We start from the raw sequence: 17,085 nt of genomic DNA, 5'->3' as shown, positions 1-17,085 counted from the left end.
AACATTTATTTAGTTTAATACCTAAAGCTAGAAGATTCATGCATATTTTAAGGAACTTTATCAGGGTCTGTGTGTGTGTGTGTGTGTGTGTGTGTGTGTGTGTGTGTATGGGGGTACTTCAAAAAGTTGATGGAAAGATTTATATTCTTTTAATTCTATTTTTCCAAGAACTTTTCAAAGTACCCTCATATATATACATGCATCATTACGTCATTAAAAGAAAATCATAAAAGGGTAAAGTGTATTTCTAAATTCAGATGATGCAATAACGTATAAATGTGCAATTAGCATTATCCAGTCTTGTATAAAATACAAAAAAAGTCTCAAAAAACTCACCTCTGCTTTCACTTACAGTCTCAGTAGAACCATTGAGATGCTTCTGTGGGAAGTATGCTTTATTATACAAATGTGCTTATAATATTAGCAAGAAGGTACATATCTTCTCTTTTTGTTATTATGGTATTTGTACTTTGTGATGATACAACAAATACTAATTATTAAGATTTAAGTTCACAGTCTTATTTCCTTTGTATTAGTCTTATTTCTTTGAAGCCTTTAAGCATAATGATCTATGTTAATCTTCATGGCTACTGTTTTGCATTATATATTAGGAGTATTGCACTCCTAACTCAAATATTTCTAATTAAGTTTGTATTCCTATTAAATCTGATATTGAATATGATCCTGTTTTCAGACTCCACTTAGCCATTGGCTATATGGATTAAAAAAATATGCTCCACAATTTATCCATAATCTATTCATGCCTATCAAAATCACGCTATACTTAATCAGAGCCTGAAATGTGATAACCATACTGATGAATATGTGAAGCAAGCTAAATTAAAGTATTGATTACCTTTGTTTACTTCTCTCTCTCTCTCTCATGGATCCATCAGATAACAACAGGAAGTTTCTGATCGCTTTATTCTCCCAGGTTTCTTCTTTTAAGTTGAAGATTGTTGGAAAAATTAGAAAGATCTACTGTTTGTAACATACTAAGATTTACTCAGACCGAGTGTCAATATATTCACCCACTGTGGTGATTTTCCTAGTAGTCACTACTCTTTTGGATTGCAGCTTTGCTAAGAGGTCAACACATTTTGGAAATTAAGATGAACTTTACATTACATAAAGGTTTAGTAGACTAAAACAACAAACCCAATGATCAGTTTTGGGCAGTTGTTAACATTAACTGAATAGAGTAAAATTCAATACCAAGATCTAAGATAGTGGGATTTCAAGAGACTATCAGAGCTTAATTAAAAAGAGAAAGTTGTGTAGAAAGAGTTCCTCAAACCTCTTTAAATTCCAAATGTAAGACTAAAACTCAGCCTTGAACAATTTGATTAAAACTTGCAGTAAAGAAATTAGATTTGAAAAACTCTAATGTTTCTTGCTTCTGTGGTGAGAAAAAAAGACATAATCCTCTTGTTTTACTGCCTTGTTAGATTATTTTCATTCCATTTGAGAGTAAAATCTCTTGTGTACATCTTCTAAATTCTTCACCCCGCTTCTCTTTCATCCCTATTTGCCACTGTAGGTTTCGATGTTGAGAAGGGAATGCACAAAAATAGAGTGATGGGATTAGAAGGGCAAGGTTTGAGAACCAAGATGATGGTCTGGACTAGCATGAAAGCACTCGCCACAGCTCTTCCCCAAGGTTCAGCACAAAGCAAGCAGGTGAGTAAAACCCAGATGCTAGCTTCTCATTCAGGAGGGAAATAGTTGGACCATGTGTCCAACATTCTAACTCTTCTGGGGACTGTTCGAGGAACTAGCTTCTATTTCACCTGTCTCAGAGTACTGACAGGACCCATCACACTCTAGATGCCAGAGGCTGCTAAGAACAAAAGTGGAAGCTGGGAGTAGGATAAAGTTTTGAGAAGTTTCCAGAACCTCTGACCAGGTTGATTGCCAAGGGTCTTCTCTGTAGAAAGCCAGTCTGTGAAGACTAAGAAAGGTGGCTATTGTTTCTACTGCACAGATACCAACACAAAGAGTATAGAGAGATAAACAGGGAAACATTGTCCAAACAAAGAAATAAGACAGAGCTCCAGAAATGGACCCTCAGGAAACAAAGATATATGAATTATCTGACAGATAAATCAAAATGACCATCAAAGATGCTCAGCAAGCTCAGGAAAACAATACAAGAACAAAGTGAGAATTTCAACAAAGATGGAAAAATTTAAAAGAACTAAATAGAAATCTTGGAGGTGAAGATTACAATAACTGAACTGAAAATTTCAGTAGAAGGTTTCGACAGCAGCCTAGATCAAGCAGAAGAAAGAATCTGGAAACTCAAAGAAAAAAAGAATGGAAAATAGTGAAGAAAGTGTAAGGGACATATGGCATGCCATCAAGTAGAACAATATATGCATGGTAGGAGTTCTAGAAACAGAAGAGACAGAAAAGGGTTCAGAAAGCTTATTCAAAGAAATAGTGGCCAAAAAATTATCAAACCTGGGGAAGAAAATGGACATTCAGATCCAAGAAGCCCAACTGACCCCAAATTAGATGAATTCAAAGAAGGCCACACCAAAACACATTGTAATCAAATTGTCAAAAGGCAAACACAAAAGAGAATTTTGAAAGTGTCAAGAAAAAAATGACCTGTTGTGTACAAAGAAACCCTAAAAAGATTATAAACAGATTTCTCAGCAGAACCTTATAGGCCAGAAAGAAATGGGATGATATATTCAAAGTACTGGAAACAAAAACTGGCAACAAAGAATACTATACCCAAAAACTCATTGGCAAAGATAAATATATAAAGACAAATGCAGAATATTGTAATACTGAAATAGTAGGGTAAAATCACTTTTAACTCTAATATAAAAGTTAAAAGACAAAAGTATTAAAAATAACTATAACTATAATAATATATTAACAAATATACAATATAGAAAGATATAAATTGTAATGTCAATAACAAAATCTGTGGGGGGATTAAAAATGAAGAGTTTTTGTATGTGATTGAAGTCAAGTTGCCATCAGCTAAAATAGACTGTTATATGATGGTTTATGTAAGCCTCATGGGAAGTACAAATAAAATACTTATATGAGATACACACACACAAAAAAATCAAATTATATCAGTACAAAACAACAACAACAACAAACACAAAGGATGATGTCAAAAGAGGAAAAAAGAGGGACAAAGGAAATATAAGACAGATGGAAAACTAACAAAATGGCAAAATGTTTCTTACCTATCAACAATTACTTTAAATGTAAATGGATTAAAGTCCCCAATCAAAGACATAGACTTGTTGAATGGAAAAAAACAAAAACAAACAAACAAAAAAACCCCACCAGCTATATGCTGTCACAAAAGACTCACTTTAGATTTAAGAAATCATAGGCTTTTAGATTTAAGAAATCATAGGCTGAAAGCAAAGAAATGGAGAAAGGTATTTCATGTAAGTGGTATCCAAATGAGAGCAGGGACGACCATACTTATATCAGGGAAAATAGACTTTATGTCCAAGAGACACAGAAGAACCTTATGTAATGATGAAAGGCTCAATTTGTCAGGAAGATATAACAATTATAGCAATATATGTACCCAACATCAGAGCATCTAAATGTATGAAGCAATCATTGACAGAACTGAAAGGAGAAATAGGTAGCAATACCATAATAGTAGGAGAGTTCAATATTCCACTTTCAATAATGGATAAAGTATCCAAACAAAAAGTTAATAAGGAAACAGTGGATTTTAACAACACTATAAACCAAATAGGCCTAAGAGACAAACACAGAATATTTCACCCAATAGCAGCAACATATACATTCTTCTCAAGCACACATGGAGCATTCGCCACAATAAATCATATGTTAAATCAGAAAACAAGTCTTAACAAATCATATCAAATAACTTTTGTAACCACAATGGAATAAAACTAGAAATCGATAGCAGAAAGAAAACTTTAAAAATTCATAAAGATGTGGAAATTAAACAACACATTTTTAAACAACCAATAGGTCATAGAAGAAATAAAAGTGGAAATTAGAAAATATTTCAAGATAAATTAAAATGAAAATATAGCATACTAAACTTAGGGGATACAGAAAAAGCAGTAGTAAGAGAGAACTTTATAGCAATAAACACCCACTTAAAAAAAAAAAAAGAAAATGTAAAGATTTCAAGTAAACTACCTAACTTTATACCTCAAGGAACTGGAAAAAATAAAAAATAAAAATAAAAATAAAAGAAGCTAAGCCCAAATTTAGAGAAGAAAGAAAATAATAAAAATTAGAGCAGAAGTGAATGAAATAGAGAATAGAAAAAATCAACAAAAATAGTTGATTTTTTGAATAGATCAACAAAATTGACAAAACTTTAGCTAAACTAAAAAAAAGTTGAAAACTCAAAATCAGAAATGAAAGACAAGACATTAGAACAAATGTCAGAAATAAAAAGGATCATGAGACTGCTATGAACAACTATACACCAACAAACTGGATAATCTAGAAGAAACTGGTAAATTCCTAGAAACATACAACCTACCAAGACTGAATCATGAAGAAACAAAACCCAAACAGACCAATAACAAATAAGGAAATGGAATCAGTAATCAAAAACCTCACAACAAAGAAAAGCCCAGGACCAGAGTGCTTTACTGGTGAATTCTACCAAACTTTTAAAGAAGAATTAATGCCAAGCCTTCTTAAAATCCTCCAAAAAATTGAAGAGAAGGGAACACTTCCTAAATAATTTTATCAGGCCAGCATTATCCTGATACCAAACCAGACAAAGGCATTGTGAGAAAAAAAGCTACAGGCCAATTTCCCTGGTGAACATAGATGAAAAAACTGTCAAGAAAATACTAGCAAACTGAATTTAACAGCATATTAAAAGGATCATACACCATGAGCAAGTGGGATGTATCCCTGAGATGCAGGGATGTGTCAACATATGCAAATCAATAAATGTGACGTACCGCATTGACAGAATGAAGGGTAAAAATCACATGATTATCTCAATAGATACAGAAAAAAAGTGTTGGACAAAATTCAATGCACTTTCATAATAAAAACTCTCAACAAACTAAGAATAGGAGGAAATTACCTTAACATAATAAAGGCCATATATGAAAATCCCATAGTTAACACCAGGCAGAAGGGGAAAAACTGAAATCTTTTTTTTAAGGTCAGAAACAAGGCAAGGATACCCATTCCTACCACGTCTATTCGACATAGTATTGGAAGTTCTAGCCAGAGCAATGGAACTTAGTCAAGAAAAAGAAATAAAAGGCATCCAAGTCAGAAAAGAAGTAAAATGATCTGTTTGCAGATGACATGATTTTATATGTTCAAGGGCATACATGGTTAAGGGTGGGGATGTGGGAGGGGGTCATTACTGTTCCTTTCTTACCCACCTAGAACCATCAGTCTAAACTATCATTTTAAATGATCAGAAAATAAAGCCTCAAATTTAGCAAATTCTAGGGAAATAAAAAACAGTGTTTAGCAAACTTACAAGAGAGAATTTCAACACTGTATATTTGCCTTGTTCATGGAGAAGATAATCTCAAATACTTCCTGGGAATCCTAGAAGTGTTTATTCGAATCTTTTTTATTTTTTAAAGATGACTGGTAAGGGGATCTTAACTCTTGACTTGGTGTTATCAGCGCCACACTCTCCCAAGTGAGCCACGGGCTGGCCTGTTCACTGGAATCCTAATGGACATATGTATTACTCATTCTGTCTTTCTTATCACATATAAATATATATATATATATATATATATATATATATATATATATATGAAAAAGAAGAAGTAATTGTTCAATGAGAAAAGAGACTTCCAGCATGTCAGTTCCATGAAGGCAGAAAGAATGTCCAGTTGGTTCATCATTCAGTCACTCATACATTTATTCAACAAATATTCATCAAGAATTTACTATGCTCCAAGCACTGTGCTCAGTGCTGAGTATTCATTTAGAAATGGGGTAGGTTTGGGCCGGCCCTGTGGCGCACTCGGGTGAGTCCAGCGCTTGGGAGTGCAGCGGCGCTCCCGCCACGGGTTCGGATCCTATATAGGAATGGCCGGTGCGTTCACTGGCTGAGCCCGGTTCGGGCGACACCATGCCAAGGGTTGCGATCCCCTTACTGGTCACAAAAAGACAAAAAAAAAAAAAAAAAAAAAGAAATGGGGTAGGTTTATATTTTTAAAACATTCTGGCATTGTGTGGAGAGTGGCCTGGAGAAGGGCAAGAGGGTGACCAGGTAAGAGCCTATTGTAGTCTAGGCAAGAGGTGATAGTGTTACCTTGGGTGGATGGTGATGCACTTATTGCAGTGGGGAAATGTGGGAAAACTGAGTTGGGGTTGGCAAATCAGAGTTCCGTTTTGAACATATTAAGTGTAAGTTGCCTGAGAGATATCTAAATAGAAATATCAAAGAGGCAATCAATGTGTACAATCTGGAGCTCAAGGGAGAGGTCTTAGTAACACAGCAGATATTCAATACATATTGGTTTGCTTGATTATTGTTGTAAGGAAGACATGTGCTCAGTATTTCAGATGCCTAGAAGAATAATCATGGATTAGATAACCCAATATTAATCGCTACATTTCACCCTTCTTGTAGCCTCCTCTCACATTCCTGATTTATTCAGAGACCAGATATATTTTTAATTGCATTTAAGTGAATTATTTTGCCATTGCCATTTCCTTTGAACTGTCAAGTTCACAGGTATTCAGTCTATGTGCTCTATTAATTCAGCCGTAACATATATTAAATTCCAAGTGTATGCCAAGCAACATGCTAGGTGCTAGGTGCATATCTTTGGCTACTTTAACATTTCAAGGAACTGGAACTGAAAAAGAAATCAGCCAAACAACAAGAAAAATTCCCATATATGAAATGAATTACAGCTTCCCTATTTCTTTATTGCCATATTTTAAGTTTTTATCACCGTGGACTGAGAAACAGAATATCCTAAAAGAAGTTTGCCTCTGGATGAGGTTTTGGAGTCAGGCATAACATATTATTCATTGTCACTCTGGAGCAGTGTAAGAGGGTCACTCTGGAGCAGTGTTAGAGGATAGAAGGAGTGAAAAGGACATGAACCGTCTCCTCATGTTCAACAGAAAACAGCACAGATGGAGCCACAATATAAATCTTGTAACAAATGTATATAACTACCGAAACAAGCCTCTCCGTGTTTTCATTTCCTGTGGTTTTATTTTTATTACACAAATAATATAATACTACACATTCACTGTAAATTAAAATGCTGAATTGCACAGATTTTTAAAAATTGACTCATGCCCTCTACCCATCCCACCTATTTCTCAGATATAACCACTGGTAACAGTTTAGTGAGTTTTCCTTCAGGTTTTTCCTCTGCATATATGTATGTCTTTACTTTTCCAACATAACTTACATCACACTATATTTTTGCTTTTTTCACTTGCTCAGTATCTTAGACACTGAGCAATGTCTTTTTTTAAATGCTGCATAATATCCCAGGGTATAAATGTACTATAATTTATTTACTGGTATATAATTAAGTAGCTTCCAATTTTTTATTATCAAAAAAAGTTTTGGTGAGTATCCTTATAACATATCTTTGTGCTCATATGTTAATACATTTGTAGGATTAATTCCTAGAAACAGAACTCTTAAAGATTATGAACAGCAATTTATGGCTGATAACTGCCAAATTATAGATCTTTCTGCAACACAGACCACAGGGGCCACTAAAACCATAAGTCAAGTAGTTACACAGCAGTGGTTGTCAAAATTTTGTCCCTGGACCAGCCTCATGAGTATCACCTGGGAACTTAAAACAAGTACAAATTCTCTGGCCCCATCCCAGAGAGACTGAATCAGAACTCTGAGGGTGGGAGTCAGCCATCTGTTTTAACACTGTCCAGGTGATTCTGATCTACACCTGAGTTTGAGAGCCACTGCTCTATAATGGGCTTTCCAGCTACTCAGATTTGGGCTAGGAGCCATAGGAAAATGCCTCTTAAGAACCCACAACCTGGTTGGAACAGTAACATTGATCATGATAAATAATAGCCATCTTATTTGCTAGCTAGCTTATGGAAAGAGCATTGTCCTCAGGAACTGAACAGAAATGGATTCTATTTCTTCTCCGCGCAAGAGCTTTATCAAGATCACCTTGAGAACCTTGTATTAATCAGTTTCTGTTGCTTATAATAAAATACCTTGAACTGGGTAATTTATAAAGAAAACAAAATTTATTGCTTACACTTTCAGAGACTGGGAGGTCCAAAGTCCAGGGAACACATCTGGAGGTGGCAACAGTGACCCCAGAGTCTCACATGGTAGACTAATGTGGAGCAGAGAGAAACTAACTTCTCATATGCTCTTCTTTTAAAGCTTTCAGAACCACACCCTGACCACCATTATTAATCCATTCACTACAGCATGGTCCTACAATCTCATCACTTATTCAAAGCCCCACCTCTCAATTACCATAATAGGATTCCCACCCTCAACAGTTACAGTGGGGATTAAGTTTTGGGAGGACACTGAACCCAAGGCAAACCTACAGGTGCATTTCTCTGAAAGACTCTCTTGTTTGTTGATTTCAGGTCGACAGTCTTCGGTACCCATGGACCTGTATGGTGGAGCTGAGCAGGTGTGCAGGGCCTTCTCTACCCTTATTGATCAAATTGCTTGCCCAATTTGAAGTGAGAAGGAGTCCAGGCTCAAAGGCCCCTTGGTGTGATGGCAAAATGCATTTTCGAAATGTGTATTAAAAGAATTACAAGAGAGGTAGAACTCTCTCTCAATAGATTGGTATCAACTATGAAGAAGAAAAGTTTTATTTTTTAATCTCCCTACTCATGTGTCTTAGAGTAAAGCCTCGAGGCTGGGTGGGCAGGGGAGAGAAAGGAAAGAAGTGGCAGAGTTGAATCCAGATGTGCCGAGTTTCCATCCGAGGGCCATTCTTACTTTGAATACTTTGGCAGAAATATTCAAGTGTGTGGTCTACATGAATGCATGCAACTGCCTTCTTCACGTATCATTTAAATTACTGAATTAATGACCTAATTTTCTTTGTGGATGCTCCTGCTGGAGAACAGGTTTGGCAAAGAACTAAATACACATACACACAATTGACTACATGGAAAACTGGTGAAATCCAAGTAAACTCTGGATTTGAAACGTCAGTTTCCTGGCTGTGACGTTGTACTAGATGTTGTACTAGAATGTTCCCATTGGGGAAACTGGATGAAAGTTATGCAGATGTCTCTGTATTTCTTACATACAACAGTATATGAATCAATAAGTAACTCAAAATAAAATAAAATAAAAACAATGTGAATGTCTCTAGAGCAGCACATCTGATGATTTTCACCAAAACACCTGTGTGTCTTTTTTCCTTGTATGTTGGATTAGGTTATAGATGCTTAACTTAATAATGTCCGAAGTAATAGCTAACATTTTTTTTTTTTACTGTTAGTATTGAATGCTTAGTTACTAAGCACTGTGTATGTACTAACTCATTTAATCCTCACAACAAACGTAGAAAGCAGGTATCTTATTTTATGAGAAAACTGAGACACAAAAAAGTTTAGTAACTTATCCAAAGTCATTTGGCCAGTACTTTGTGAAGTTGGGAATTGAACCCAGCTCCTGAGCCTGTCCTCTAACCACTAATCTATACTTTCTCTCAATACATATTGTTATGATTCCAATGTTTGGTTTATGATTGATCCTGACCTTCAGTTCATGTTACATTCAGAGAGGCTGTGAATTTTTATTCACATGATCTGTAATTCCTACTATTGTTTACAGAGTGAAATAATGTTCAGTTATATAGGATTAGGATAGGGTTATTCACGTTCAGTCTCATCGTAATATTTTTAAATTTGCTTTTCAGCCTATCATAAATTTTTTATTTTGGTTTTGTCATTAATATATTCACTCTCCTTCTTACTTCGTCCCAACTTGTTCCTTACAAACTTGATATGCATGCCCTAGAGCCTAGGTCAGCAAGCTACAGTGATGGGCCAAATCCTGTTCACTGCCTGTTACGTACAGCCCGTGACCTAAGAGTGCTTATTGAATTTTTTTAAATGGTTGATGAAGTCAAAAGAAGAATAATATTTTGTGATACCTGAAAGTGGTATGAATTCAAATTTCAGTGTCCATAAACAAAGTTTTATTGGAATGCAACCATGCTTATTCATTTATGTATTATGATAGCTGCTTCTGTTCTACCAAGGCAGAAGTTAATTAGTTGTGACAGAGACAGGATGGCCCATAAAGCCTGTAATATTTATTATCTGACCCTTTACAGAAAAATATAGCCAAGCCCTGTTGTGGAGTACCAAGGTGAAGGAGGAGCAAAGGGCAGGCTCTTCTGCAAGCTCATTATCCAAGAGTGGTGTCTTTTCAATGATTTACAAGAGGTAATGAGTTTATGTGATGGTTTTGAAGAATAGGATAAAAGACATTAGAGAAAGGAGCACAAAAGCAAAGTCGTGAGCCTATGTAGAACAGGTAGTCAAAGGGTGGCAGCTTTTTAAAGGGCTCATCCTCCCAACCAACTACGAGCTAAGGCTGGGCCTTCTCCCCCAGCTCTTTCCCCAGGCTTTCTTCCTTTCCCTATTGTAAGGACTTGGCTAATCCTCTCATGAAACAGTGTCATCTGAGAATAACACCTTAGATAAGATTTCTAGCTTAAGGAAGGCCCTAAAACCTTCAATGAAAATATTTACTGAGGCTTCCTTTGAAATGGAAAAAGCAAGGGAATTGTTAACATATCTGACATTCAAACTGGCTCTCAATCATTCGTTATAATAGAATGATTGGAGAGGTGGGAATAATTAGAGATAAAAATAGCCTTGTGTCTGGAACTCAAATAACTTTGCTAATTGAACTTCTCTGCTATAAACCTCATTTCAGCCTGTTCATTTTTCAGGGAAAAATTATTTATGGATTCTTCTCTTATAATGTTGTTCATTTTACTTTTATTTTGCTTTTTAATGCAAAATATAACCACTTACAGAGTTTTAATATTCAATCAAATAGGAAATATGCTAATTGGGAAATAATTTATACTTATTTATATTTATACCATTTTATTAGAGTTTGAACATCACTGATGGTAACATTAAATATTGAAATAAAGAGACTCCAATAACATTACTTGGGGTCCAGAGCTTTTATTAGTTTTATTAATTAAATTAATTGCTAATTAATTTCCAATAGAAGAATGCTTTATTTTCCAGTTTTTTTGTTTTGTTTTATTTTTTTGCTTCATCCAGTATTCAAAAATATTCTCTCAAACAAGATGCAGGTATCGTGGACCATTGGTAACTGGTAATTGATAAATATAGTCCCTTATATGCCTGTGCATAAGCAGTCCGGTGGTTAATGGCTTGGAAGTCATGCAGCATATTCAAGTTAAATGTATGGCACCCTAGTTCATTAACAGATGTCAAGCATCCCACAACAAAGTATCTGAGTCTCCCAATCCCAAGTCATCTTTGGAAGTTATTTAACTCCTTTAGACAGTGGGATGGTCTGGCAATAATGTCACCATTTGAAGGAACATGCTAGCAGCCTAAAATAATGATGCTTTAAATAAGTACTCTGAGAGATTTGGCTTAATACTTATCTCTGGACATTCCCACCATTTAAAATAAATAAATGATCAATAGTTAAGAAAAAATATTTATATATACATTTTCTTACATTCCGAGATGTGAGTTAGTTCTGAGGTTAGATTTATTTTCTCTTTATTTCCAGATTCACTTTTCCAATGAACCTAGACCCACTCCTGTGTACATGCATATTTATCAAATCTTCAATCAGCTCTTTCTTCTTTGGAAAAGGGGTTCTTAGAAGCTGAGAATATGCACCTGAAAGTAGAGAAAAGGAACTTCATAAGGTTACCAGATTATTTTCAGGTTAATTAAATATCAATAAATTGCTTTTTAAAAGAAAGTTTGATGTTTCTGCCATTCTACTATCAAAATTTTACATAAATTTATTGCAGGGCTGTATATGTAAATTTGTATGTAAGCAAAGTTTTGTATCCTATGCAGTTTAGTTATATAATCTAAATTAAATAAATTATAATAAATACATTTTCTTGTTAATTAATGTGTATTGATATATTTGTCTTATTGAAAAAGTAAAAATGGTCATATTTTAATACAGAAATATAAAGAAAAAATTTTAAACCACCCATAATATAATCTTCCACACATAACCATGGTTTTATGCATGCATACTTTATACCATAATTTACTTAACCATACCCTATTGTGGGGCATTTTGATTATTTCCAGATGTCCTGTTACTATAAATAGTATTGTAATAAAGGGCATTGTGCTATGTCATTGGCTGTATCTCTGAATGTTTCCTTAGAATACATTTCTAGATGGGTAGTTGCTGAGTATGTTGCTTAGGAAATTTCTTGGAGTGAGTAAAGTGGGAAATCAAGCATTTATGTGTCTAATTATTTGTGTTTTTGAAGCATTATTTTCTCTTGTGTATAGTATCTAAAAAATAAGCAGTATGAATATTTGCCAGCTTGTCAGACACCAACTGAAAACACTATCACATAATAAATCTAAATTTTAATTTTCTCATCACAGAGAAAAACAAAGACCCACTATATTTTTAGAACATACAAACTGCCAGGCCCAGAAAAGCAGATTTTTCTGTCCTTCCCAGTGGCAGAGCAAGGTGTGCTGAAGAAAGAGGCCATCATTTTTTACACAAACAAGAATGTACTTCAAAATCTCTTCATTTGCATTGATGCCTTTACTAAGCCATGAGTTAACCTCAACTGTTATTTTCTATTTGGGTGTTATCAATGTACTCTTTCCCTAAATCAATTAATCCATCTCTCTCTCTCTTGATCTCTCTCTCTCTCTCTCCCTTGACACAGTCTATCAGAATTTAGTTATTAAGCCTGGGCACATCTTCTTCACACCTTTCTTTGAATACTTCAGCATTTAGCTATTAGCCCACATTGTTCCAGACTAAAGAACAATGGACTTTGGAGTCTTCTCTCATAATGACATCTCTAGCCCTCAGATTTTTTTGAATTCTCATTTCTGAACCTCCTCTGCTCCTGCCAATCATTGTTATAAACTGCCACGATGTCCAGGTCATCACCCAGCTCAATCAACTGTCCTAGGGTAAAGCTCTTAATCTTGGAGTAAGATTCTTTCTATAGTTAAATAAGTGCCTTTCATATGTTTCTTCTTTATGTAATCAAAAACAGTAGAACAGAGAGCATGAAGAAACTTTAGGGGTCATCTAATTCTTTCCATAACTCTATTTTTCAGATGAAGAAACTGAGGACTAACTAAATTAATTTTTAGGAAATTTTATGGAGTGAGTAAAGTGGAAAATCAAGCATTTGTGTACAAACAAATACGATGCATTAACATGAAAAATTATATAGAGTTTTATATTTTTAACAAAGCATGATTCATAGTAAGATTTTGCTAGTACATTTAAACTATTTGGTTTGAAGACATCAAAATAACAAGTCTCTTTTTGCATATTATGTAGACACTTACTTCTCCCTTCTGACCTGATGATGTGATTTCCCTGAGAACTACAGAAACAAACACTTCTTCACTTTCACCCCCATCCCAACCTGGCAGCATATTGTCCCCCAGGCACAAAAGAAAAAATTATTGGAGGATTCATGCAAGTACATCCAGAGCCCAGTTGAGCCTCTAGAGATTTAATCAGGCCTCTTGAGATGAAATCTCAATGTTCCTGTAACTATTTAACTTTTGGACATGGTATCTCCTTGACCCAAGACCCTCTTTGACTGTGATTATACAAACGAAATGGAAAATCTTGTTTCCTGATCTACAAACAACTGTTTGTGTCAGACATTAAGATAACTTCAATAAAGTGAAATGTTCACTCCTGCTACTTGGCTACTTGCATAGCAACTCTCCCTAAAGTTTGCAGACCAGCTGAGTCAATAGCAGCTCTGTAGCAAGATGAAGGAAGTGGCTTCCAAAACTAGTTTCGTGTTCAGCTGAACACAAATAAAATTATTTTCATTTATTCTGCAGACATATCTTTGAGTTCTTCAAAAGGAGTACAAGATACTGAAAAAACACTGGTAATGATTTGAGTATGACAGCTAAGTAGGATAAGAATAGGAGAAAGGGCCCTACGGACCACCCTCAGCAGAAGAGAAGAAAATATATGGTCCTTACTGATTCTGATGCCTGGGCAGCTTCTGTTCAAAATATTGTTTTCATAATGGTAACCAACATTTAAAGACATTCATTTTGTATTTCTATTTTAGTAGCAAAGCTGCTAAAAGAATATTTCCTCTAAAAAAGGAAAGTGGTTTAAGTCACAATAGCACTTACCAAAAATAATAAATGTATCTACAAATAATAACGTTGAATTATCTGGTTTTATTGATCAGCGAATCATGAGGATTTTTAGTTACTGAGGTTAAAACAAACTAGATATATAAATGCTCTGAAATATCTTAGGAAAGAGTACATTAAAATTATTACTGTTCGTTGCTATTTTAATAGAGAGATTATGGGAATATATAACAATTCTCACAATAAAATGTACAAATGCACAAATTAGTTATGCCCCAGTTTTCCAATGATGCATTAAATAATTCTAAAGAGTTACTGTCACGCAAACAGCCCTTGCAACAAGGTTTGGAAGTTCACTGGTTGAAATGACACCAAAAAAGAAACAAAAACCATATGAATAGGGCTCTGCTTACTCACAGGAGCGCACTCACCCTCATTCTAATTCTATAAAGGATATTTCTTCTTTACCTCCAGAGAAGACTGTATTTGAATATAGAATTTATTTCGCTGAAAATCTCTAAAATTTGTAGGAATTCCAGCTTACTAAAAGTTAATTACTCAGCTTTCTGGAATTTACTTAGTTGAGATTCATTCAAAAAGCAACAAGGAGTAAATCTATGTGCCAGATGAATTTTTACTCTTTATTTCATCAACTAAGTACCTCTCAAAAGGCTCCTCCATTTGCATGAAAGCAATGTTTTTTCAGTTTAAAAGGGGCAAGAGTTTGTGTGCTGCGAATGTTTCCCTGGCTTACATTCAAGTCTTCCCAATTCCACAGCAAGTGAACACCAGGTTATGACTGCCAATGCTCAGGCTAATGGTAAACAACAGTGTTGGTCTTGGGACATCCCTTTGTATCTTTACGTTGTATTTTGGGAATCATGCTATTCCTTACTTGTCTTTCTGACTCTTCCTTGCTGCTGTTGACTTGAGGTATGAGGAGGGGGTAACATGTTAATATAAACTACTATAAAATGCAAAAATAAGAAGCGCTATCTTCCTATCACTTGTGTGCTCATGGTGTTCAGCTCTGGAGAGGAATATATATGACACTGGATTCCCCTAAAGCCTTCTTCACAATTTAGCCCATTCGTAATTGATTGACCCTTTTAAAAGATATGGGAGCTGGGATTGACCACCTTTTTTACTCCTTGTGTGTGGTGGCTGTGCTGCTGAAATTTTCTCTTCCTCTCCTGCCAATTGCCTCCTTCCTAAGCCATGGTTCCTGGAGAGGACACAGTCCGCATAGATGTCCCAGAAGAGTTGGGCCAGATCCCAAAACAGTGCACCATGCTTCAAGTTCTCAGATGACTTCAGGTAGATCATAAAATCCCAGAAGCCTGAAACAGTGTTGAAAATGCGAGGCTTCCACATTTCTAGGAGGAGCACTGAGGAGGATTCCCAGCACTGAGGATCAGCCCTGTTAAGGGTCAGCAGGTCTGTCTGGCTATGACAGAAGAAAGGAGACACACAGCACATTCCCATAATGAGCAGGGAGCAGGTGAGGCTCAAGGGGCAGTGGATCCCTCCTCTGTTCCCAGGATCGGCCATGGCCCTGAAACTGAACAGGATGGAAATATCTCATCAGTCCCTGCTCATGCTCCTCCCAGTAAAGAAAGTAAGTATGCCCTTAAGAAACTTGGTTCCAGCAAGGAAACACATCATTGTCACTAAGCAGGAAAAGTCTTATCTCCCATATTACAAGCCCCATTCTATGTAAAGTGACTCATTGCCAGGCCAAGTAGTGACTGTATTTAAGTTAAGAAATTTTTATTCCTAAAATGTGTTCTTAGGAATAGGAGCTTTTTAGTAAGGTGAATAAGAGAACCTGTTTCTCTCTGCTACAGAAAAATATACTTTTTTAAAAGAGTATTAAGTGAACATTTAAAATCGTGCTTGCATGACTCTAATTATTCTATAATATCTTAACTAAGCCTAGCTATCCTAATCTAGGACTCCTATACAATTAGGAATTTGAATATGTTTTACCTTTGGATGCTTTCCTGTTCACAGTGACTTTTAAGTTTTTTGAAAAGACATCACAATTATAAAATGTAATAAAAATGAACACAAGACAGTGTGCTAAAAGTATGGGTGCATATATGTGGAAACCAAGGGATATATATTTAACTCATTAGAGTAGAATCAACAGACATTTTACAAATATCTAAAATGTTCTGCAATTCTGATGTAGCTTTCATAAAGATAATGTTTTCTAATTTCTTTCTTCTTGCTATAAATCTCAAGATTTTTTAATAATTATTTCCCCTCATTCAACTTTTCTGGCTCTCAATGCTTGTTGTAATAAAATCAAAGCATCCACATTCCCCCTTGAAATGATTTTTATGTTGCCACTTCAGACAAATGCAATAAGAAATGATGCCCTTAAAGTCATAACAACCTAAATTTTTTTCCCAGAAAAAAAAGTGTATCTGACTCCTCAAAGACCATACAAAATGTATAATCACACGTAAACAACTCTAACATAAAGATAAAACAGGAAGGGCACCTACAGTTCACCTTTAGTTTTATCTTATATTTCCAAACCTTTTAGATATTAGTATTGTGAAGGGAAGCAAGGAACAGCTCGTGGGAATACTTCTATATGGGAACATTTAATGAGAACACCATAAGATGAATTTTTCTGTTCTGCACAGCTGCAGTACCTATTGAGGTACCGTTAAATAAATATTTCAGAAACTGTCTTTGGTCATGCGTGTTCCTATTTTGAAGGAGCATGTGTGAGATACAACGTTACTCAAAAAA

General features: G+C 35.2%; 2 protein-coding genes across 2 annotated transcripts in view; one reads left to right on the top strand and one right to left on the bottom strand.

Annotated features, from left to right (window-relative positions):
- Positions 1-8,675, top strand: part of DYTN (dystrotelin) — a 61,014-nt gene extending 52,339 nt beyond the window's left edge. The window contains 1 exon segment of the mRNA XM_063086341.1: positions 8,578-8,675. Within this exon segment, the coding sequence (XP_062942411.1) occupies positions 8,578-8,675 (98 nt within the window).
- A 3,050-nt stretch (positions 8,676-11,725) lies between these two features.
- Positions 11,726-15,870, bottom strand: FAM237A (family with sequence similarity 237 member A). The gene is made up of 2 exons (XM_063090640.1): positions 15,459-15,870; positions 11,726-11,859 (listed from the first exon to the last, which is right to left on the bottom strand). The coding sequence occupies exons 1-2, from the start codon at positions 15,868-15,870 to the stop codon at positions 11,726-11,728; spliced, it is 546 nt and encodes a 181-aa protein (XP_062946710.1).
- Positions 15,871-17,085: the final 1,215 nt, after the last annotated feature.

The sequence above is a fragment of the Cynocephalus volans genome, chromosome 1, assembly GCF_027409185.1.
Source record: "Cynocephalus volans isolate mCynVol1 chromosome 1, mCynVol1.pri, whole genome shotgun sequence".
Lineage (NCBI taxonomy): Eukaryota > Metazoa > Chordata > Mammalia > Dermoptera > Cynocephalidae > Cynocephalus > Cynocephalus volans.
The sequence above is the reverse complement of the archived record's forward strand: the minus strand, read 5'-3'. Positions and strand labels throughout refer to the sequence as shown.